A 23,262-nucleotide genomic window follows, 5' to 3' on the forward strand; every position below is an offset into this window, starting at 1 on the left:
AATGTTTAATGCAAAAAATAGCAAGACATGTCTACTGCTCCTTCATATATTAGAGTACTGCAAATTAAATTTGGTTCGGTTCATAAAAATGGTATCCATGTAATTATTTTTATTTTTATTACATACATAGTGCCTCAGCTATGCTTACTAATGTATACATGGTAATTAAAATTAAATATATTTTGTTTTGTGACAAAAAGAATAATATAATAAAATTTTTCTCCAAATTATGTTATAATTTTTTATTTTTTTATTTTTTTATTATTATTTTTTTCAACTTAATCCATTAAACTAACTTGTATCTTTAGAGTATATTATTCTAACATTTATTTTTAATAGTTAATAGAGCACGTTCTATTATCGTTGAAAATAGTGTGTTTGACAATGTAATGTACATAGTTAATAGAGCACGTTCTATTGCCAAACTAAGAATTATGTACTTAAAATAATATTTTTAAAATCGCACTTTTTAAAATTGTAAATCCAAACAAATTCTTACTTCAAAACAAGCTTCAACAGCCTAATTTGGTGAAACCTTGCTTTCCTATTCATTTTATAATAAAGATCTTCAAATTTTCAGCCACGGTTTTGTAGCCCAAATAATTAATGATTGGATTCAAGCACCATGTTTAATTTTATTATTATTTAAAAAGAAAAAAAAAAAAAAAAATTGCACTAACAAGCCCCTTCCGCTTTTGAGTTTTGTCTTCATCTTTTCTACATTAAAATTTTTTTCTGTCTTCTTCGCTTGTTTCTTCAGACTCAACAACTTTCTCTACAAAGGCCCAAGCTGAGTCAACTGCCTGCTGAATTGCCACGTGTTTGGATGTTAAGGAAGGCAATTAATTAAGACGAGAAACATTGGGCCAGACACGTACGCATCTCATTATTTGTACATGTGTAAAGGATAAATGATAGATTTTGCACTATTTAATTAGTAGACTCTTATTATACTGTATACAATTTCGTTCTAATAGGGAGAATTAGTCATTAGATCAGAACTTGATAAAATAAAAAAAAATTAAAAAAAGTTATTTAATAGATTGTTGTATGACTGTCATATTACTGATATGATGTTACAGTGAAAATTAGCCATTGATATTTTCTTTTAATAATACTTTACCGATTTAAAGTTTCATTTTCACTACCATGCATGTTATCCCTATGGAAGTCATACAACAATATACATATTTATTGAGAGCAATTGAGGGGGAATTAATGCTCCCCTTGAGAGTTTGCCATGTCCCACGTGCACTCAACTCTCCTTTGTACAACACTACAGGTGTCAAGTATGTTTTAAGAAAATGGCACCTTAGACCCAAGTGTTCACCGAGAAAGCAAGAGAAGCATGTTGAGTAACATCTGCTAATTTTAGGTGTCAATCAAATGGATCTAATAGGCATGCCGTGCTTACATCTTATCACTAGTCAAGCCATCGGTTTCGCTTTCGAGCAGTGTTTTGAATCAAAATATGAAAAATTGAAGATCTAAAAATTCAAAGGAGGTGTAATGCTACATTTTTATTTCATAATCATCTTAGAGTAGTAATGAGGACATTTACAACTAATCATTAGATCTATTTCTTATTAGAAAATAAAAGTTATAAAATAATTATGGAATAAAAATATAAATGATAGATTTTGCGTGAGTAATGCTATTTAATTAGTAGACTGTTATACTACTGCATACAATTTGATGATCGATTTAACGTTGAGAATCAATCATTAATATGATGTTGCAGTGAAAATTAGTCATTGATATTTTATTTTAATAATTCTTGCCGATTTAAAGATTGGTTTTCACTGCCGTGTCATCCCAATTATATAGAAGTCATACGACAGTCTATTAAATAACATTAATGTTAAAAAATTATTATTCTTTGGCAAATTACCACAACAGTCTACTAAGTTGTACAACAATCTACAAATTTATTATTCTTTGAGAAATATTATACATTTTTACTTTCACACTCTTAATTTCATACTCTTTAACATGACTTTTAAAGTTATTATTAAATTTGAGATGAATTACTACTAAATAATGATTTTAAAAATAATGTAAGAGAGTATTGGAGTTTGAATAGCATTACTCTTGTTCCTTTGGTGCATGGCAAGAAAATTAAAAACAAATATGTTTATTCTCCTTCTCTTCTTTCTAAATGCTCATTTGCAATTCCTACTTGTAGTTAACTAATGAGTCACTGTCAATTTCTACGGGATAAATAGTTCTGAAAGAGATAATGTATCTGTTAATTAACAAAATGTCAACTCTAGCTTGAGGCTTTTTAGTGAAGCAAAAACAGATTGCTCGACGCAAATAGAGCTGAAGTTGCCGTTCACAGAAGCAACTGGCCAAAAGCTGTCAGTTTGACTTTCAAGCTGTGTTTTGAATAAAATTATGAAAAATTGAAGATCTAAAAATTATAAGCAAGCAAGAGTTATGTTTACAAGTTACATTTTTATTTCATAATTATTATCTTATAATAATAATAATAATACTAATAAGAAGAAGAAGAAGGGGACATTTATAACTAATCGTTAAATCTATTTCTTATTAGAAAAAAAAAGTTATAAAATAATTGTAGAATAAAAATGTTATTTTTTTTTTTTTTTTTTTCACGGCATTTCAAAATTAACTAACGAAATCTCTAATCTTCCAAGATTCTACTTATACGAACATAGTATATCTTCTCAAAGATAATGGTATCCTTCAATTCCTTCACAATTATAACTTATGTGCATGTTAGAAGAGAAAAATTAGAGAGCTAGGTTTCTTCCAACCTATATATGCTTAATTATTACCCATATTAATAAATACACATGCTTTTTATTTATAGGCTAGGGACCTTCCGTTAAAATTTCCCCTTATTTATTCATCCGAATGAGAATTTCATTCCAATATAAATTCTATAAATAATTTTTTTATTTAATTAAACCACACTAAATTCATGCATGTCTCCCTCATCTACAGATTAGTATTTTGTCAAGTAATTTTAAATGGTCTACTTGTGTTCCACTAAGAATGATGTGACTATTAAAATCATCATTTGATCAAAATTCAATAATGATCAATTACAAGTTCAATGGTGATTTTAATAGCCACCTAGAATTACTCGTATTTTTCTTGGTCTTTGTCACGGGATAAGTAGTGGGGTCACATTCGTCCTGTGGTAAGCTTTGATATTATGAAAAAATTCATAGTCCTAACTCATTTGATCATAAAACCGATTCAATAAAGTAAGGTTGTTTATTCTTTATAAATATGCCCAAAATCTTATCCACAAACAGTAAGAGATCATCCTCAAAAGACCTCAACACTATCTACCACACTTTAATATTTATTCGCATAATGAAATACATGCACTAAAATCTAGACACCATGCCGTAAGCATCGCAAGTCAAGTAATTAAAGCTAATTAATATCTTAAATATTCATAAACGAGCTTTGAAAGTTCATCATGCTAGGATTCACCGCACTGTACCCTCCATCCACCAAAAGGTTGAGCCCACTCACATAATCAGCTTCGTCGCTGGCCAAGTAGAGTGCCGCACGTGCAACACTTTCTGCCTTGAGAATCTGTCCCTTCAGATTGCCGACCTCACTCACCGCCGCTTCCATTTGGGGTACGTCAGCTTCATTGACACCTCCTAATATACCAGTGATGACGGCATAAGGCGACACGCAATTTACACGTATACCATGTTGCCCAAGCTCAGCTGCCAAGTTCCTTGCAAGCCCCAAAATTCCACATTTGGACGCTGCATAAGAATGAGATGAAAGCCCCCCAATTGCTGTAGCAGCACTAGCGGTAAAAAGTATGCAGCCTTTACCCCGCGGAATCATCACCCTTGAGCCGTGTTTAGCTCCTAGGAAACCTCCAACCAAGTTAACGTTGAGAACTCGCTCTAGATCCGATTTCTTGCTTTCCAGAATATTCATGAAGGGGATGTCCACGATGCCTGCGTTGTTGTACATTATATCAAGCTGTCCGTGTTTGGAAATTGTGGTGTCAATGAGATTACAGATTTCGTCTTCATTTGCCACGTCGCAATGGATATAGCTAACATTTTCTCCAAGCTTGTCGGCAATGGCTTGTCCCATTGTGTCTTGAATATCGGCTATGACAACCTTGGCGCCGTTTTCATGGAAGAGGTGCACAGCACTTGCTCCGATCCCGCTTGACCCTCCGGTGATGATTGCCACTTTCCCATCTAGCCTGAACACGGAGAATAAATATTGCCGTTTAATTATAATTAAATAACTTTAAAACTTCATGTTTCAACCCTTAAAATTAAGCGTTGGGAAAAATATAAATTCAAAAGGTATCTAACTTCTTATTTCTTTGTTTTTAAAAAATCCTCAAAAATAGATACTTATATATAGTTAATGTGATCGATGATGAATATATAGATATTTCAAAATATGAAAAATTAACGGAAACAAGTTAATAAATTAACATAAAAATATATATATATATATGTTTGATATATATATATATATATATATACTTCAAAAGTATTTTAATTGTTCATTTATTTAGTTGTATATATATATATCCATCAGGCCTGAAAATGGAAAAATATTGCCGTTTAAAATAAAATTTATTTCAAAGCTTCATGTATCAATAATTCAACCATCAAAAACGCTGGGCAATTGTATTTGTCAGGCAAAATATTGATCCACGTTATATTAATTAGTCTACCTTTCTGGGAAAAATCATAACAAAAACAAGGGAAACATTATTAAACTCTAAACCTATGACATAAATCAAAGTAAAACATATATATAACTGCTAACCTTTTTGCCATTTCGCTGAGAGAGATCAGAGAGAGTGGACTGATTATTTCTCACTGCGGGATATGGAAAAGATGATGGAAGTTAGAGGAGAGATATGAGAGACCTTTCAATTTATATATAGGCTCAAGTCATGAAGAAATTAAAGACCATGGAAAAGTATCCTGCCACTTGTAGCCCTGATCATCAGCAAATGGCATTGCCTCTCAAGTCTATGCCATAATCTGACGACTGAAAAAATGTTTTTTTTTTTTTTTGACATGTCCACACAAGAGGGGGGAGGGGAATTCGAACTAGTGACCTCCGCTTCATGAGGCGTGGTCCTAACCGATTGAGCTACATCTTGGGGATAAATGTTTAATTCCTTTTTGACAAAAATGCAAAATCAGCTTTTGAGGTTGACCTTATTTAGAATATGCACAGTACCTCAAAAATGTATATCTTATATTAATATTAAAAAAAAAAAAAAATTGTTCTTTCCTATCTCCTCTAATAAAAAATAATTTTATCATTCCTCTGCTATAAAATAACAAAATCAGCCTCACAGTAAGCTTATTTACCTAATTAATTTGTGAAGGGTTTTATTTATCTTGAAATAAAAGTTTATGTTGCATATTTGAACTTATGGGTATCATCAAATTTGTAATTTTGGTTCAATCTTTTGTTCTTGTATGGGTATTATTAAATTCTTTAATAACATATTCATATATACTATTAAAATTAAAAATATATATACAAAATTTAAAAAAAGATATGCCATTAGAAATTTTTTTTTTTTAAAATATAATCATTATTAAAAGGAAAATTTATAAAAATATGACTCCTAGAAAATGACAAATTTTAAAAAATATGGTTGTTGGAGAAAGAATAAATTAACAAAGAATAAAAAAATGATATTTAAATGAAATAATGAAATTGAATAGTTAAAATACTGAGCGGGATGTAGGTACTTTAAAAAAAGTTGGTAACTAAAATAAGAAAATATGGTCTTTTAGCTAAAATTTAACTAAATATTTGCTAAGCCAGAGGTGAATGCTCTAAATGTTATGAGAGCTAGAGATCGACAATAACAAATTACTCCTCCGCTAACCCATGTACAAATACAGTTAAAAGCAGATCTGCTCCGAGCATACTAGATCTAAGACATAGGTAGCCAAATTTTCTAACAAAATTTATTTTAACCGGCTGTAAGAGATAACCTCTCACACCAAACTATCTAAGCAGTGAAAAATAACCCTTTACACCTAATTATTTATTGGGCTGATCTAGAGAAAAGAAATATGTGAATGTTTGAATAATTTTATCTTGTTCACACTCTTGGCAACATTTGACTAGTTTATTAAAATATTATTATTACAAACCCGTCAAACTATTGTTGTTTATTCTTTTGATGGATGTGCCCGTCAATACAGATGTTGATAAACTCTATTAAATTATGAGCCAATCTAATTACCTTCCTTATATACATAATGCCTATTTCTGCGGAATAAATAGTTTTAAAAGAGAATAAATCAGTTAACGAAGGATTAATGTCAACTCTTGAATGCCTTTTCCAGCTAAGAACAAACATATATAATTAAGCGTATGCCCCAATTTTTTTTTTTTTTTTTTTAAATGACATGCCAGCAACACAACACAAAACAAACACGGAAAGAAGAGCAACAAACAGCCAATTAGGAACTAGTGGATATTCATGTAAAAAAAAAAAAAAAAAAGAACTAGCCAGTTCTGTGAGAGTGAGGTAAATGAGTGGAAATGCAATTAGAATGAGCTCTAATCACGGTTCAATAAGCCACGTAATAAACGCAGAAGTTAACACTTCGATCTGTGAACTTTTTTTGCCATCCAAACGTACGGAAGGAGGGATGGCAGTGATGGTATCCGATATAACGCCATTTTTTTTTTAAAAAAAAAAACAAAAAAATTAAGAGAAATGCTACTCAGTATTTGTAAGTGTTTATTTTTTTTGTTCTTTTATTTAGCAAAAAAAAAAAAAAAAAAAATTGCGAATGTGCCACATAGACAATAATACTAAGACGTTATTATTTAAGAATGCCAAGTAGTATTTATTTATTTATTTATTTGAAATGCACATAAGATAATGGACAAGATTGTGGGAATAGGTTTGACTTGACAGAACTTTAATTGTTTTAAATAAAATGATGGAAACTTAAAAGTTTAAAAATTCGATCAAATATGAAATCTAACAAAGATCTTTGCGCACAATCTTTCAAGCCTCTACTTACACGAAACGCCCTATCTCTAATTAAGATAATGATATTCTTCGGGTACAATCACATGGCGATGGGGGACAATTGCTCAGCATTCCTCCTAAAATAAAAATTACTTTATATAAATAAAAAGACATTGTTCTTTCAAAATACCGTCTCATTTAGATTAATTATTTTCTTTCATTTAGTTGCATCATTTCCAAAATAAACATACAAATTAGGGTAAATATGTGATTTGAAACCACTCTCTCAATTTTTAAAAATCAACTTTCACTAGTTGAGTTTTCGAGAATTTAAAAGAGGTCCCTCACTGAGTTTTTCCTATAATTTTTTCGCCATATGTTAGTTAGGGATGTACAAATGAGGCTGTTATTATCCATATAATTGCATAACCGCAAATAACTGCAACCAAATAACAGGATAACTGCTTAGGTCGGTTGTGGTAATTTCTGATTATAGCGATTGACAAAAGTGATTAATAGCCGGATAACTTGTAACTTGTTTTATAATATATTATATATAAAGATAAGGCCCCAATTAGTCCTTTTCAATTTTCACGCCATTGGTTTAAGTATATGCTACTGTTTTAGGGGACTAATCACAAGTAATGGTAAATAATGCTTAATTTTCCATATGTTTTGATTGGGTTGCCAGAAACCTTATAATTAATCAAGTGTTTAAGGAAAATAAAGCTCACAATATTCATCTTTGTTAAAATTGATTCATTGCAGTAGGAAGCTAATTGTTGAATCATGTATATCACGCGACTTGCCGTCCTGGACCAGAGATAGTGGCTATACATGGTCTGTCGGCCATGAATGAGACATCAAGGTTTAATTTCATCAAAACATCATGGGATCTTACGTTATAAACGGTTAGAGAGTTATCAAATGAAGAATTCAAACGTACACCCCAAGTGAAAATAAAGATAGTATTAGTTGTGATAAATAGAATAGGATAGACCTCTTATGCAGTCATGGCATAAAAAGAGGGTTTTGAAACACCTAATAGCATAAAGACACATCATATAAAGCAAAAAAAAAAATGCACAAAAAAACTCTACATGCTTATACACTTGATTTTCTCTTCTTTCTCGTCTTCTCTGGTTCTTCACCGAAAAGTTGCAGTAGCCTCTTCTTCATTATTTCTCTTCTTCTCTGGGTCATGTCGGCCAGACCCACGGGTCTCCTTTCTCTAGGTGGCAGCCCTCTCCAACAGATCCCTTTAAGGTGATAAAATCTCTAAAGGGTTAATCTTTTCATCTAGGTTTTAGTTTTAAATCCAAAAACGAGTTTTAAGACATTAAAAACGATTTTTGAGGCATTAGATCGAATATGATTTTGAGGCTAGGTTTCGCAGGAAAACGTGTCGAAGATGGTGACCCCGGCCAGAATTGGGTCATGGCCGGTGAAACCAACCGGCGAGACCCAAGGTGTGGGTCTGGTCGGCCAGACCCATGCTGTGGGTCGTGGGTCTGGCCGGCTGGTCTCGCCGGAAATGGCTGGTCTTGCCGGATTTGTTTGGTTCCTATTTAGATTGGGTGTTTTTGTTCTCATTTTAATTTGTTGCATTTTTCTTGAAATGATGATGTGTCTCATACTTATTGGAGGCTGCAAAGTGGCTTGTTTATGCACCTTCTGCATAATAGGGGCTCCCAATAGAATATTAGCTAGCCTATCTTATTTGTAAACTATTTGTAATTTGAATTTATATTTGTAATTTCTTTGTAACAATCTATCTATATGTACAAATCCTTAACCACAATTGATGGCAAGACAGTATAACCCAAAGTTATATTTTTAACATAAACTATTCATTTTCTTAGGGGTCGTGTATCTCACCCCTTCCCATGCTATTGATTAGAAGTTTAATTATTGGATACCGAAAATTGAAGAAATAAATAATGAAATAGAAAAATAAATAAATTGCGGAATAAAGAATGTAAGAACAGAAAATTTTACATGGTTCGATTTATGACTTACACCCATAGAATAAAATTTTAAGGCTACATTATCCTTTTATTCACCTGATGATTAACCATCAAGTGAAAAAACGATATAAATATCAAATCAAATCAGATTTTTAATTATATTATTAAATATGATTTGATTTGATTACAATCAATGACAATAAAATCATATATTGTAATATATTCTAACAAATTAATATCATTGCTAAAATTGGTATTTTCTTTACAAAGAATTGAGAGGTTGTGTTTGGTGTTTATATCAGCAAAGTTCAAAAACTCCCTATTTAGTGTATCGAACTTTAAAAAGTTTACAATCTCACTTTTCTGAATCCTCCCGTATAATTTTACCAAAAATTTTAATGGAGAGGTGTGAAATTTCCATAATACCCCCTGTATGTTTCCCAGCATTTTTTAATTGTAATTTAAGGATAATTTTTTTTTTTTTTTTGTAATTTCATAAATTTTACAGGCAGTGGCGGAGCCATGTTGCTCTTTGGGGGTGCCACAGCACCCCCAAAGATTAATTTTTTTTTTTTTCCTACCCACGGCACACCCATCTGAGCCTAACGTGAGGTTTCAGACCTCTTTTGAAGGCAAAATGAAAATGGAAGACAAATATTCTTGGATATAAAGCACTTAGAAGAGGTTTTTAGTAATTTTCTTCAATAAAGTGGCACAGTTGGCAAAAAATTCTCCTTCGCTACAAAAGGTTTCAAGTCATTTATTTGTTTCCAGGAAGAAGAACTCAACCCAATTAATTTTGCAGCAGTCACTGGTCAGCTTTGGAACTTTTGACACTTACTTAGCTTTGAATCCAAAAAATGCTTAAAAATTATTTAAAATTGACGATATATGTATGATTACGGAGAAGTATTATTCTCTTAGATTTTTCTAAGTATGACAAAATTAATTTGAGATATATGTGCTTGTTGATCCAACATTACAAAATTTATCTTCCATTACAGAATTATGCCAAGGATTGGCAAAGACAGAAAAATTAAAAACAAACTATCTTATTGATAGATTAATTCGTCTTATTTTGACTTTTCTAGTGTCTACAGCAACTACCGAACGAGCATTTTCAGCAATGAAAATTGTTAAAACATGACTTTATAACAAAATGGAGGATGATTTTTTTTTTTTTTTTTGCAAATAATTTTGTTCTCTATATTGAAAGGGAAATTGCTGAGAGCTTCGATTTAGATTCGATACTTGATATTTTGTACTTATAAAAGACTATAAAGTGCAATTCTAGACATTTTTTTTTTTTTTTTTTTTTGTATTTCTGTCTTTTTGATATAGTGCCGACATATTATGTTTCTAATATATCAATTTAAGTATACATTTATGAACTTTTATAGATATTTTTTTGTGATGCATATATTGTGTGAATTACCAAATTTTTAGGGTGAAAAAACTTTTAGGACGCCAACAAAATTTTGGAGTGCGGCACCCCCAATATGAATTGTCTGGCTCCGCCACTGTTTACAGGGGTGGAATTGTCATTTCACCATTTGACGATGTTTTATGTAACCCCAAACCCTAACAAGAGGGGTGATATTGTAAATTTTTTAAAGTTTGATATAGTAAATTAAGAGTTTTTAAACTTTTGAAGATATTGAAAAAACGATGAAAGTTCGGAGTTTTATTATTTTTTTCCATTCAAAGTGGAGGAAGGGAAAAGGGAAATTACAAGAAAATAAAAAACAAAGGCAACAAAGCCTTCTGAAAACAGTTGAGAATGGGTCAAATAAATGACCCGGCTCATCAAGCGAACTTAAATAGCCAATAAAAGATGTAATAAATGGCAAGATTCTATAAACGGAACAAAACGCATCATGGTTACCATCACGACCATCAGTGGTTGGTAGAAGACACCAAATCCAACCATCGATCAGTAGTCTGTAAAGAGATGAAGAACTCTGTCAAAAAAACAAAAAAAGTGGCCAGTTCAAGGAACATGCTAGAAAATAGAAACACAAAGAACATAAAATTACAGGGGAAAATAAAAGAAAAGCAAATAAAATCTCTGTACCGTCTTTTATTAAATATTCATAAATGAGCTTTGAAGCTTCATCATGCTAGGATTGACCACACTATACCCTCCATCCACCAAAAGGTTGAGCCCACTCACATAATTTGCCTCGTCGCTAGCCAAGTAGAGTGCTGCCCGTGCAACTCCTTCTGCCTTGAGAACCTGCCCCTTCAGATTGCCCACCTCACTCAATACCGCTTCCATTTTGGGTACGTCAGCTTCATCGACACCTCCAGCCATACCAGTAATGACGCCATAAGGCGACACGCAATTTACTCTTATACCATGTTGCCCAAGCTCAGCTGCCAAGTTCCTTGCAAGGCCCAAAATTCCACATTTGGACGCTGCATAAGAATGAGATGAAAGCCCTCCAATTGCTGTAGCAGCACTAGCAGTAAACAGTATGCAGCCTTTACCCCGCGGAATCATCACCCTTGCGCTATGTTTGGCTCCTAGGAAACCTCCAACCAAGTTAACGTTGAGAACTCGCTCTAGATCCGATTTCTTGGTTTCCAGAATATTCATGAAGGGGATGTCCACGATGCCTGCGTTGTTGTACATTATATCAAGCTGTCCGTGTTTGGAAATTGTGGTGTCAATGAGATTACAGATGTCGTCTTCATTTGTGACGTCACAATGGATGTAGCTAACATTTTTTCCAAGCTTATCGGCAATTGCTTGACCCATTGTGTCCTGAATATCGGCTATGACAACCTTGGCGCCGTTTTCATGGAAGAGTTGCACAGCACTTGCTCCGATCCCGCTTGCGCCTCCGGTGATGATTGCCACTTTCCCATCTAGCCTGAACATGGAGGAACGTACATGGCACAATACCCACGTTTAAAATTAAATTTACTACTGCAAATATATATTGGACGTAGATGTAATACAAAAAAAAAAAAAAAAAAAAATCATAACAAAAACATGGGAAACGTAAAACCTAGCTATCATGCGCCCTCTGATAAATGGAAGTAAAAACTTAGCGACGCATCATATGTATCTACCAACCTTTTTGCCATTAAGCTAATAGAGAGAGATCAGAGAGAAATTAAGAGAGAAGGAGAGGATTATTTCTCACTCTGCGGAATATGGAACTTAGAGCAGAGAGACTTTTCAATTTATAGGCTTGAAAGAAAAGCCAAGGAAAGGATCCTGCCACAAGCAGCCATCAGCAAGAGGGCGCTTGCTCTAAAGTCTACGACGGACAGACGTCACGGACCCTAACGTCGAGTGCTAAATTGTGTTTAGATCGGCTAATTAATTATTTTAGGGGTAATTTTATTTTAGATCTCTAAATTATCACGCGATTTGATAAGTTCTTTCTGAACTTTAAAACTTCTCAATTTGAATTCATGAATTTTCAATTGCAGTCAAGTTACCTCTCTCTCTGTCAATTTTTGCCATTAAAACTCCTTCAATTTTCTTTTTATTAAAAAAAAAATAGAAAAATTTTTTTTTGAAAAAAAAGGGTCACAAGGTGGCCCAAACTTGTGATTTTTTTTTTAATATATTTTTAAAAAATTTTAATTTGAAATTAAGAGTAAATTTAGAATTTTATAAAAAAAAAAAGATATAAACATCATTGTCTCACTTTTAACGTTTAAAATCAGACGGAGATGTTCAAATTAACTGCAATTGAAAGTTCATGGGTTCAAATTGAGAGGTTTTGAAGTTCGGGACTTGTCAAATCGCGTGGTGATTCAAGAGTTTAAAGTGAAGTTACCTCCATCATTTTATTTGATTAAGGGTATTTTTGTCATTACAAAAATATTGATATTTTTTTTTGTAATTTGGGTGGACATTGTTCTAATAAAAAATTTTGGAGAAACATTATCAATTTGGTAATAGTTTCATCAAGATAGTATAAATATATATGAATTTTCCCCATACATTTTACAGTTTAAAATTTCAGAGTATCAATTACACTTTTTTAAGTAATGCTATATAAGTCTTTATAGAGTCCTCCTAATTAATTAAATAGATTAAAAGTCAATAAATCACATCTTTAATTACATTTTTTTTGGTTAAGGCAATGCCTTTAACCAACCTAGCTATTGGGGTCCTTTTATTTGGAAGTCTACCCCAATACACCGCGTGTGAAAGTCCGGATAAAACCGCATATTTTTTCTACAACTTCCAAGTAGAATCATTGTACCTTTTGATTAATTTCCAATAAAAAAAAAGGGAATGATTCGTGCATCTCTAGTTTTACCGTGGTTTCGTGTTGGTTGGGTCAACTAAAAAATGATCATGTCTGTATCTTCCATTGAGTTTGCTTTTTAGTGCATGGGTGTTGGTAAAGGATGTGCATATATCGTACATACATGGTTCCGGTCAACAATCGCATTAGACCCCCAACGAATTGAAAGAAGAAAAAAATGACATCTTTTTGTAATTTTTGTGGTGGATTTATCCTGCAGCGATCTGCATATTCAATGGCATAATTATATATATATATATATGAAGACCGTCTTCCATCTCTTCCAAAGCACAGTCCAGGTACTCCCATGGCTACTGGGTGCCACAAATATCCTATCAAGGAAGCCACAAGCGTTACAAAGTGTATATTTAATTAATGGACTACGTTTTAGCCATGCGGCGTGCATGCCCACCTTATCCAATATAGTCAGTAGATTTAGGTGTGGCGGCCGCCCTTGTGGTTGTAATCTCTCAACCTACGCATTGGGAGGTCCTCCATCTATCCTATACATTTGCTACAAAGTCGGTTGCCACCAAACATATTCTTAAACAACTTGGACGTACAGCAAGGAGTACCGGAGCCTCCGGGAGCGGGTTGACATATATACTAGCTAGTATGTCATTCTGTGCCGTAGCTAGTTTAATGAGTTATTTAAGTTAGGTAATGTTTTGGTAAGGAGAAGCCACTTGGAATGGAGTGGTTTTTTTCATTCTTCTCTTTAGTTGTAGGAACGTACATAATAGTAGTGGTGAAAATGCATATACGATTAGTGTTATTAGTTAAAATCGCTAACCGGAACTGCATAAGTGGATAGTAAAATTGGATAGCCGCTTTCGTTAACCGTTTATGAGGTTAGTGATTATTTAATATGTGCCGGTTACCGGTACCGCACTGCTATTCACTTTTTAAAAAGAAAAAAGAGAAGAAAAAAAATCAGAAAAATATCTAAATAATGACTTTTTTACAATAATACCTTACTACATATGATATCAACCACTTATATATATATATAGTGGTTAGCAAGTGGTTAATATTTCAGCCCTACATAATGGGCTTTTTATTTTTATTCTTTCTACAAAACCTAAATTTTATATTTAAAAAAAAAACAAAACAAAACAAGTTCAATGGGGTGACGGATTAGGTGATCACCCCAAGAGATGGCCAAACACCTATAATAAATACTATGGGGTGGTGCAACACCTCGATGCTATTGGAGGTGGTGTGACCGGCCAGTTTTCCCAGTGTTCTGCCATGGGTATTGACAGCCCCTTTGAACTTTTTCTTCTTTTTTTTTTTTTTAATTAGAAAAAAAAAATTGGGTATTTTAATAATTTTGGTTCAATTCTAAGAAAGAATCATGTGAAGTCACCAATCTAAAAAGTAAGAATGATTATTCCATTGCAACTCTTTGTATTCCTAAAAAAATGACCATTCTTTGTACCTTAATTATATGCCCTTAAGAGTTCATTAGCCATTGATAAATATCTTAATTCAACAAAACTATGTTTTATCTATTTGTGATGTTACTATAAATTAAAGTCAACAATATTTCAGAAATAAAAAACTTCAACATGGAATTTTTCATCTTTCCCTACTTAATAAAGTTATAAGCAACCATATTGGAATGGAAATACTAGATTGGGCCCCGAGAAGAGGCTCACAAGACTAATTCTCATTGGGCCATAACTGTGACCCAAGTGAATGATGGACTACCGAAATGGGCCATGTGAAGAGACTCACAAAACTAATTTTCATTGAGCCACTAGTAAGGGACATGTTTTTTTAATAGTTATGAGACACGTGTTACTTTATTAAATTGACTTGTATTAATTAGATATAAACTAATTTGTAGCTAATTTTTCTCCATTTCATTATGAGTTTCTTTTTTTATTTTTTCTTGTTTTGTGAGTGTTAAAATAAGATTTAAAAATTGAAATAAATCCTATAAAAAAGAGTTTTGAATCGGTCAAAATTGATCTGACATATTATTACAAACATTCTAATTAATATAATCCTAATACAACTTTATCAATTCACAAACGTTTTTTTTTTTTTTTTTTTTTTATATATATATTTTGGTCCCAATCCTAAACCTTAAAATGTATACCGCGCGAATACAATAATGAATTCAATTCAAAGCTTTGGTAAAATTACGACCGAGTTCGATCACAAGAAGAGCGTGAGGTCAAGGACGTCTAAACTGAACATTTCATGTGAACGAAAATCCACGAGAATCGCTCTTGCTCAGTCACGCGTTCTGCATGCTTCTGTACACAACACCTTTTTTTTTTTTTTTTTTTTTTAACATGTCCCAATAAGATAATGGAATTCGAACTAACTACCTCTCTTTCATGATGACACGTGGTTTACAGTTGAGACCACAATACTTTTTTTGTTACCAGCTGTAACCCACACAAAACCCCCTTCATTCATTTTCTTGACCCTTTATAAATAGTGTTAATTAAAGACCCAACTGGAACCACAAACCAACAAATTTAAAGCCCTTCGAAACAGGGAATAGAATTCTCTCCATTTCAAAATCCTTCTATTTCTTTCATTTAGTGCATTTTGAAGGATATTGCATTTAATATACTACCATCATTAAAACTTTTGGACAACGCTACCCTTCAAAATGCACTAAATGGAGAAAATGAAGGGATTTTGAAATGGAGAGGATCCTTTTCCTCGAAACAGCTGTTTCCCTCAGTCTCGTAGCCCACCACTCCGGCGACCAAGCACCGAGCCACGCACCAACGCGAGAGCTGCCGATCGAACGGCTATGAACATGAGTTCGTAACCAAAGCTCGGCCATATAGATGGTACAGTAATCATTTCCATAATAGCCCGTAAAGCTTTTTTTTTTTTTTTTTTTCATGTCATAAAATTTTGATCGTTGTTATAAATTATTTCATTTAACAAAATTAAAAGCAAATGTTTAATTTTGATCGGCAAAGTAATATAGGAACTCTTTGTCAGTGATGAGTTTGTAACTAAAGCTTTTTATTATTATTATTATTATTTTCTTTGACTTTTATAAAATAACAAAAAAAAGGAATATTAATATATAATTTGTTAAATTATTTACATAACAAAATAAAAAACAAATACTTAATTTTAATTAGCAAAATGATGGTGCACATTTCTTATAAATCTTGGAATAATATTGTAATATATATGTATTACAATATTATGACAACTTTCATTGGGAATGTCTATCTTCATTTTGTTGATCAAGACCCATTATTTGTTTTTAATTTTGTAAATAGAATAATTTAATAATTTAGATACTAATGCACTTTTTTTTTTTGTTATTTAATAACCCTCAAATTTTTATGAAAATTATGAGAAAAAACTTAGTAAGTTATATTATATGGGATCTGTGCAAAAGTGCAAAACTCCTTGACAGTGAGTTTGTAACTAAAGTTATAATAAAATTTTGACTGTTAATAAATAACAAATAATAATAATATATGATTTGTTAAATTATTTCACATAACAAAATTAAAAACAAATAGTTAATTTTAATTAGCAAATGGTGATGTATGTTGCGGATAAATCTTGGAATAATATTGTAATGATATGTATTACAATATTATGACAACTTTCGTTCGGAATGTTCATCTTCATTTTGTTGATCAACATCTATTATTTGTTTTTAATTTTGTAAATAGAATAATTTAATAATTTCGATGATATTAAATTCCCTTTTTTTTTTTTTTAATTTGTTATTTAATAACCCTAAAATTTTTATGAAAAATATGAGAAAAAGCATAATAAGCTATTATTTGGGATCACGTAAACCTTTAAATATTTTTCTAAACGTAAAAATCTGGTTGAAATCCTAATTTGGTAGCCATGTAATTTTTATTCTGAATTGGTAACTACTTTTTCGTTAAGCGGATATTATGTGACTATTAATGGTAATATTATTTTGTTATAGTTGTGATGTTTGTTGGTGCTGCTGGTGCTAGAATTGGGCTCATTAGGCTATGACTTCAATTAGCCTATTACCACATGCACTACATTTAGTTGTTTCCCTAATCATATAATACTTCTAACTAAGATCTTGACCGGACATCATATGAACAACGATGATGATCGAGCTTCCCTTTTTCTTTTTCTTTTTTTTGTTTCGGATTTGGCTTAGGTTTACTGGAGATCTCCAGTAGTAATAACCAACTCAAGATGAAAAAAAGAAATCCATAGCCACAAGAGATAACATCAAAATTTCTTCAATTAGATTAAAAAACGTAAACTACCAAGCCCGGATTTCCCTCAGTACCTCTTTCCGGCGCCACCAACTGGTGCGCCCCGCCCGAACGCGGACGGGTCGGAAACGCGAACTGGGTCGACCACTTCGAGGCCAGGGATCTCACCCAACCCAAGCGCCGCGAGCATGTCGAGGGTCTCCTTGTCGACCTTGATGAGTGCGGTGGAGATGGCGGAGACGTCGGGGACGAAGTCCATGCGGCGCTCGCGCTCCTCCTCCTGGAGCTTGAGGGAGATGCCCCGGACCGGACCCTTCTGGATTCGCTTCATGAGGTGGGTCGAGAACCCGGCGATCTTGTTGCGCAGGCGCTTCGAGGGAATGATGGACACCTCCTCCAGAACCTTCTTGTTCGTGTGGAAATCCAGGGTCATTCGCGAGTAGTACCGCTCTATCACCTGCCGCGATGACTTCTTCACCGTCTTCGTGCGGACGCGCCCCATGCTGCCTGCTGATATGTGACTTCTGTCGGCGTGCGTCTGTACGGCCGGCAGCAAGAGTGCGATGGAAGCGAGGGTTAGGGTTTTGTCGGGGTTTTATATACGTGGGAGATCTCAGATTGGGCTTTCAATGGAAGTAAGCATTCGACCTTTTTATTTGGATGTTTTTAGACTTGGGCCTGATTTGTATTGGCACATATCTGGGCCTAGGTTTGGAGTTGATGAGATCATTTACTAAAGGGTACATGAGTACTTATATATTAGGAATAGTAAATTAACGCCTCATTGTCTCAAAATCAAAATTACTAATTTTACCACTAATTATCATTGTTGAACTTAAGAACTTAATTAGAGCATGTTTGAGATTGCATTTAAAAAATAGAGTTTTTAAGTAAAAAGTGTTTTTTGACAAAAGTTTTATCTTTAAGCTTTTGCCAAAAGTATATTTTGGCAATTTTTGAACTCTTAAAAGCGCTTTTAATTTGTTTACTAAATGAGTACTTTTTTCTTCAAATAAACTTTTTATGTGTTAAACAAACTTTTAGACCCTTCAAACGCGCACCCAAACATACTCTTAGCATACAGGCCAAGTGCTTTTGCCCACCATTGATAAAGATGTTTTGTCAAGACACGCATTTGTGCGTGTTTCACTGAGCTTTTTGATTACACAGGTTGGAAGGGAAGGTAGCCTTGATAATCGGAGGCGCCAGCGGAATTGGTGAGACTACGGCAAGGCTATTCGTTCAACATGGTGCTAAGGTTATCATTGCTGATATCCAAGATGACCTCGGTCACTCCGTTAGCCGCGCCATAAGCACCAATGATGATGACCTAAAATTTAAATTTGAAATACCCTTAAAAATTTGAAAAAAATTTAAATTTTAGTATTTTTATTTTTATTTTAATATGGGTAATTTCGTCATTTTATTAAAATGGGGGGTACATTGTCATTATTTTGGTAGTTTGGGGAATAAATTGTCACAATTGATAATTTTGGGAGTAGATTAATGTCATTGAGGTGATAGTTTCAAGGGGTTAAGTGGACTTTACCCAATAATTAATTTGATCATTTATGTAATTGTTTCAAGTTCCTTTTGTTTTTGTCTGCAATTGCAATGCATAATTATTCTATTCTATCGAACAAAACTTGGTGCAGTAAAATAGAAACCTCAAATTGGTTCGCAGTAGATTTATGTCACATTCAGACAACTATTCCTGCATCACCAAGAGCACAACAAATATCAAGACAAATATCGACAGATAAACAACTGTTTGCACCATCAGGAGCGGTAGCTCCACTACAACCACCATCACCATCAAAGCGGTACCTCCATTTTCCTTCTATTCCAACCGAAGAAGGCCTTGGGCTGAAAAACGTGGTTGCCTCTAGAGAAATGCCATGTGTTTCCGGTGTTAGTGGGACAGGACTAGGAGCAACTTTGTAATTGAGTGACAAGTGATGACAATTAAGTCTAAGATCTACGTAATCAAGTTAAACTAGATAAATAAACAATTCAATGAAAATTTATAATACTCTACAAGATCTCCATTTAGCTCAGTTTATTAATATGTTTTGAAGAACATTTTTTTTTTTTTTTGGAAAAAGTAGTTTGATGTAACATAAAAGTGAACATAATTTTAATTATTTTGTGTTTTATGTTTTGGATTTGTATATTAACGTTTTTGTTTTAAAAAGAAGAAAAAAAACGAAAAGAAAAGGAAAAAGCTTTTACAAACAAAGTCGTGCACATTAATATTGTACTAATTAAGGTTATGTGAGACACTTAAAATCGTAACATATCATCACGCTCCGCAACTCACATCATCAACAACTCACTCTATCGATGCTGACCCAATGATAACATTCTCTCTTGACGGCTCCACTCATCCATAAGAATTCAATGACTTAACGCTATCCTTTAGCCCATAAGAAAAACATAATTTTTTAATAGAAAGTGATTCTAAGCCGTGTTTTTTAATAACTTAAAAGAACATATATTGCTTTTAAAAGCTGCTCTGTAGTTTGTACCCATAAATCTACTGTACGTGAACCAATTTGAGGTTTTTCTTCTATTGCTGTTACAACAACGTACGCGAAGTATGGTTTGATGGAATACATTTCAATTGCAGACAGACAAACAAACAGACTGTCTTAAGAACAACGCTTTTATTTGCCGTTCCTAATAGCTAGCTTTGTTGGTGGTGCTATGACCACCATGATGATAACCTTTGCACTGAACGAATAGCCTCGCCGTAGTCTCTCCAATTCCGCTGGCCCCTCTGGTTATCAAGGCTACCTTCCCTTCCAACCTGCATAATCAAAAGCTCAGTATACATGGATGGCAGATCAAAGAAACGTTATGTTCTGTGGACACCCTAACGCTCTGTTCTGTTTATTTTTACCAAGCCAACGACATTTTCTACTTGTGTGGGGGCTCCAACGAGAAAGAGTAAAAAATTAAATTTAAACCCTTAAAAAAATTAAGGGGATCTCTTGAAATTTGTTTTTACAACATTTAAACTAAAAAGAAGTGCTACAATTTTTTTTAGTGTTTTTTTTTTATTCTACCTAAATATTGTTTTCTAAAAAAATATGAGAGACTAGCGGAATAAGTTTTTGTTTTTGTTTTTTTTTTTAAAGAAAGAATTTACGTAAAATCAGAAAAAAAAAAACTTTTTTTTTTTGACATGTCCGCATAAGAGGGGTGAGAGAGATTCAAACTAGTGACATCCGCTTTATTAAGCGTGGTCCTAACTGATTAATCTACCTCTTAGGGGACAATGACATTGACTCTTAGCAAGCAATATAGAATATTACATCCAAGTTGCATTAATGTCTCAACCAAATAAAAGAAAAAATTACGATTTTCTTGAAAAAAAAAAATGGAAGTCTAGGGGTTGGTGTTGTGGAAAAAAAGGACAGCACGACTGAATAAAAGTCAACCATGCGCATGCTATAATGGTATAACAACCCTGATCCTTCTTGTAGTTGTTATGGTCAAACAGTGGGAGATGTACGTCTGGTTCTTAATACACAGAGGAGTTGGATGATCTATCATGTGAAGCGAGAAGCAAATACTGGAGCACATGGGCTTGCTAAGGAGGTTGTACGAGTAATTTCTGATCCTGTTTGGATAGAAGAAATTCTTCCTTGTATTTTTTATTTAGTTATTTTAGAGCTTTCTGCTCTTTAATTTAGAGTTTTCGAACTCTAGATGTTTTATCCTTTTATGAAATGAAGATGACTTGTTCTTATCAAAAACAATCATTTGATCACCATTGATAACAAATCAAACAAAATATGCTTTCTTAAGATTTATTTAATTATTCTTTATTATTTCTTTTATTGAGAGGAAAAAGAATGATAATAGAGTAATATATATATATATATATTTTGTGAGTCACCAAATTAAAGTAGCAATGGATGTGAGTAATTTTTCACCCAAATTTGCATCTCAATATATATAACCCTTGATTAACGGGATAGAAAAAAAATATATATAATGTTAAGATCAGTAAGATGATGATGGCTTGATCTGGGTTTTTATATTCCAATAATTAATGTTTAATTTACTTATTTCCGTGATCATGGACTCATGGCCAAGGAGATCAATAAAAATCAACTGCATTTATAGTTCCAGTTTTAATATAGTTAACTACAACTTACACATGCATACAAAGAAAAGAGTAAAAAAGAAAAAAGAAACAAGAAAAAAGATACATGATATTGATAGCCCATTCAAAGTCGTGGAATAACTGAGAGCTGCTGCTTACATGAAGACCTTTAAGGTAAAAGAAATGTCAATTTTTTTTTTTTTTTTTTTTTTTTGCCATATATATTCATCTTCCTCCATCCATTTTTTTTTTTTAAAAAAAAAAATTAATCATTGAATCCATAACACCTTAAAATAAGAGAGATGTCATATTACTTAGATGATGAAAAATACTATCCCATTTTCTCCTCTAAATTTTTTTCAAAATTCACCGTATGGGTCTTACGCAATGACGGACCCGGTGGCCGTGTCCCCCCACAAGTCACAAGAAAAAAAATTAATTTTTTTTTTTGCTAATTGGTTCCTCCCCAAATTGAAACCTAAGTCCGTCCCTGGTTTTACATATACATCACTCCGAGCGTGCATGAACAGTCATGCACGCCCGTGTAATTTTTTTTTTTTTTTTAATTAAAATATTAAAATATTATATTTTAATATTTTAAAATATTAAATCACATGTCATGCACGCCCATGTGATGTTTATCATCACTCGGTCTTACGTATCCAATGGTGGATCTGAGGTGGAAATTGATAGAAAAATGCTATAATATTGCATATGGCATATGGCATATGGGTCGAGATATATATCAATATATGGGCAGAACAGGAATTTTGGAATTTAGTGATATTCACTATCACTAGACAAATAAAAAGTTTAGGCACTACTCCAAGCAAAAATCTAAAGTGGCGGACAAGGCCCATTAATTAACGTTGTATAATGTATACAGAGACACACTCCAAGCAAAAATCTCAACTGTTGACATTGACCGGCGGTTCACGTATGCACATTTTCCTCGATCGCTTGATGAAATTAAGCCTAAAAATCCATGGGATTCTCGATCGTCTACGACTCTAAATCAATTCTTTTTCTCGACATATATATATAAGTTTCTTAAAACACGTCGAAGGATATATAGCAAGCACGAAATGACAGAGTTTTTCTCTAAATTGGGTTGGAGAAACTTCCTCCAACTCAGTCTACAAAAATGACATGTGTCATTTGAATAAGTGAGTCGTACATATTTTTTAATAATAGGGACAAAGTTGAAATAAATAATATTAAAAACTTATGAGCATATCACATGTTATTAAAAAAATGGACACATGTCATTTTTATACTTCTTCCAATCCAATTTGAAGGAAAACTTTGTCCAGCACAAAATTCATTCAACTATATATATTCTTGATTTCTTGTAAATGTTCTAACGATAAAATAATAATAAGAAAAAACTAAATTTACTTATTGCCATAAAATATTCCGGGGGTGGCTACAGTTGGTGGATGATGGAGTCAGGGTGTCTGAACCTCTTAGTCCCAAACAAACACTACACAAAAAAAAAAAAAAAAAAAAAAAAGCGGTTTTTTTTTTTTTACGTATTTACAGTAACCCATTTTTTGTAACACCCAAATTCTACAACCTAAATTCAATTGTACGGTTAAAAATCACATTTTTATCTCATAACCTAACTCAATTTCAAATAATCCCAATCCAGTTTTTGACGCATAAATTTACTGTGAACCAATTTTGAATTTTTATTTTATTGCTGTTACTT

The 23,262-nt window shown here is 32.9% G+C and overlaps 3 protein-coding genes across 4 annotated transcripts; all 3 read right to left on the reverse strand.

Moving 5' to 3' along the window:
• Positions 1-3,220: 3,220 nt before the first annotated feature.
• Positions 3,221-4,890, reverse strand: LOC132162041 ((+)-borneol dehydrogenase 1-like). The gene is made up of 2 exons (XM_059572288.1): positions 4,798-4,890; positions 3,221-4,216 (listed from the first exon to the last, which is right to left on the reverse strand). The coding sequence occupies exons 1-2, from the start codon at positions 4,806-4,808 to the stop codon at positions 3,424-3,426; spliced, it is 804 nt and encodes a 267-aa protein (XP_059428271.1). The 5' UTR covers positions 4,809-4,890; the 3' UTR covers positions 3,221-3,423.
• Positions 4,891-10,618: 5,728 nt separating this feature from the next.
• LOC132192281 ((+)-borneol dehydrogenase 1-like) lies at positions 10,619-12,145 on the reverse strand. Of its 2 annotated transcripts, none has more exons than XM_059607563.1 (3): positions 12,038-12,145; positions 11,030-11,831; positions 10,619-10,896 (listed from the first exon to the last, which is right to left on the reverse strand). In XM_059607563.1, exons 1-2 carry the CDS (start codon positions 12,046-12,048, stop codon positions 11,039-11,041), a joined length of 804 nt encoding a protein of 267 aa, XP_059463546.1. In that variant the 5' UTR covers positions 12,049-12,145; the 3' UTR covers positions 10,619-10,896; positions 11,030-11,038. The 2 variants fall into 2 exon arrangements, with proteins under 2 accessions (XP_059463546.1, XP_059463545.1); XM_059607562.1 differs by having other exon boundaries at positions 10,619-10,916; positions 12,038-12,144.
• Positions 12,146-17,382: 5,237 nt separating this feature from the next.
• Positions 17,383-18,245, reverse strand: LOC132161879 (small ribosomal subunit protein eS17-like). The gene has a single exon (XM_059572092.1). It carries the CDS (start codon positions 17,937-17,939, stop codon positions 17,505-17,507), a length of 435 nt encoding a protein of 144 aa, XP_059428075.1. The 5' UTR covers positions 17,940-18,245; the 3' UTR covers positions 17,383-17,504.
• Positions 18,246-23,262: the final 5,017 nt, after the last annotated feature.

This window comes from Corylus avellana, chromosome ca9, assembly GCF_901000735.1.
Source record: "Corylus avellana chromosome ca9, CavTom2PMs-1.0".
Taxonomy (NCBI): domain Eukaryota; kingdom Viridiplantae; phylum Streptophyta; class Magnoliopsida; order Fagales; family Betulaceae; genus Corylus; species Corylus avellana.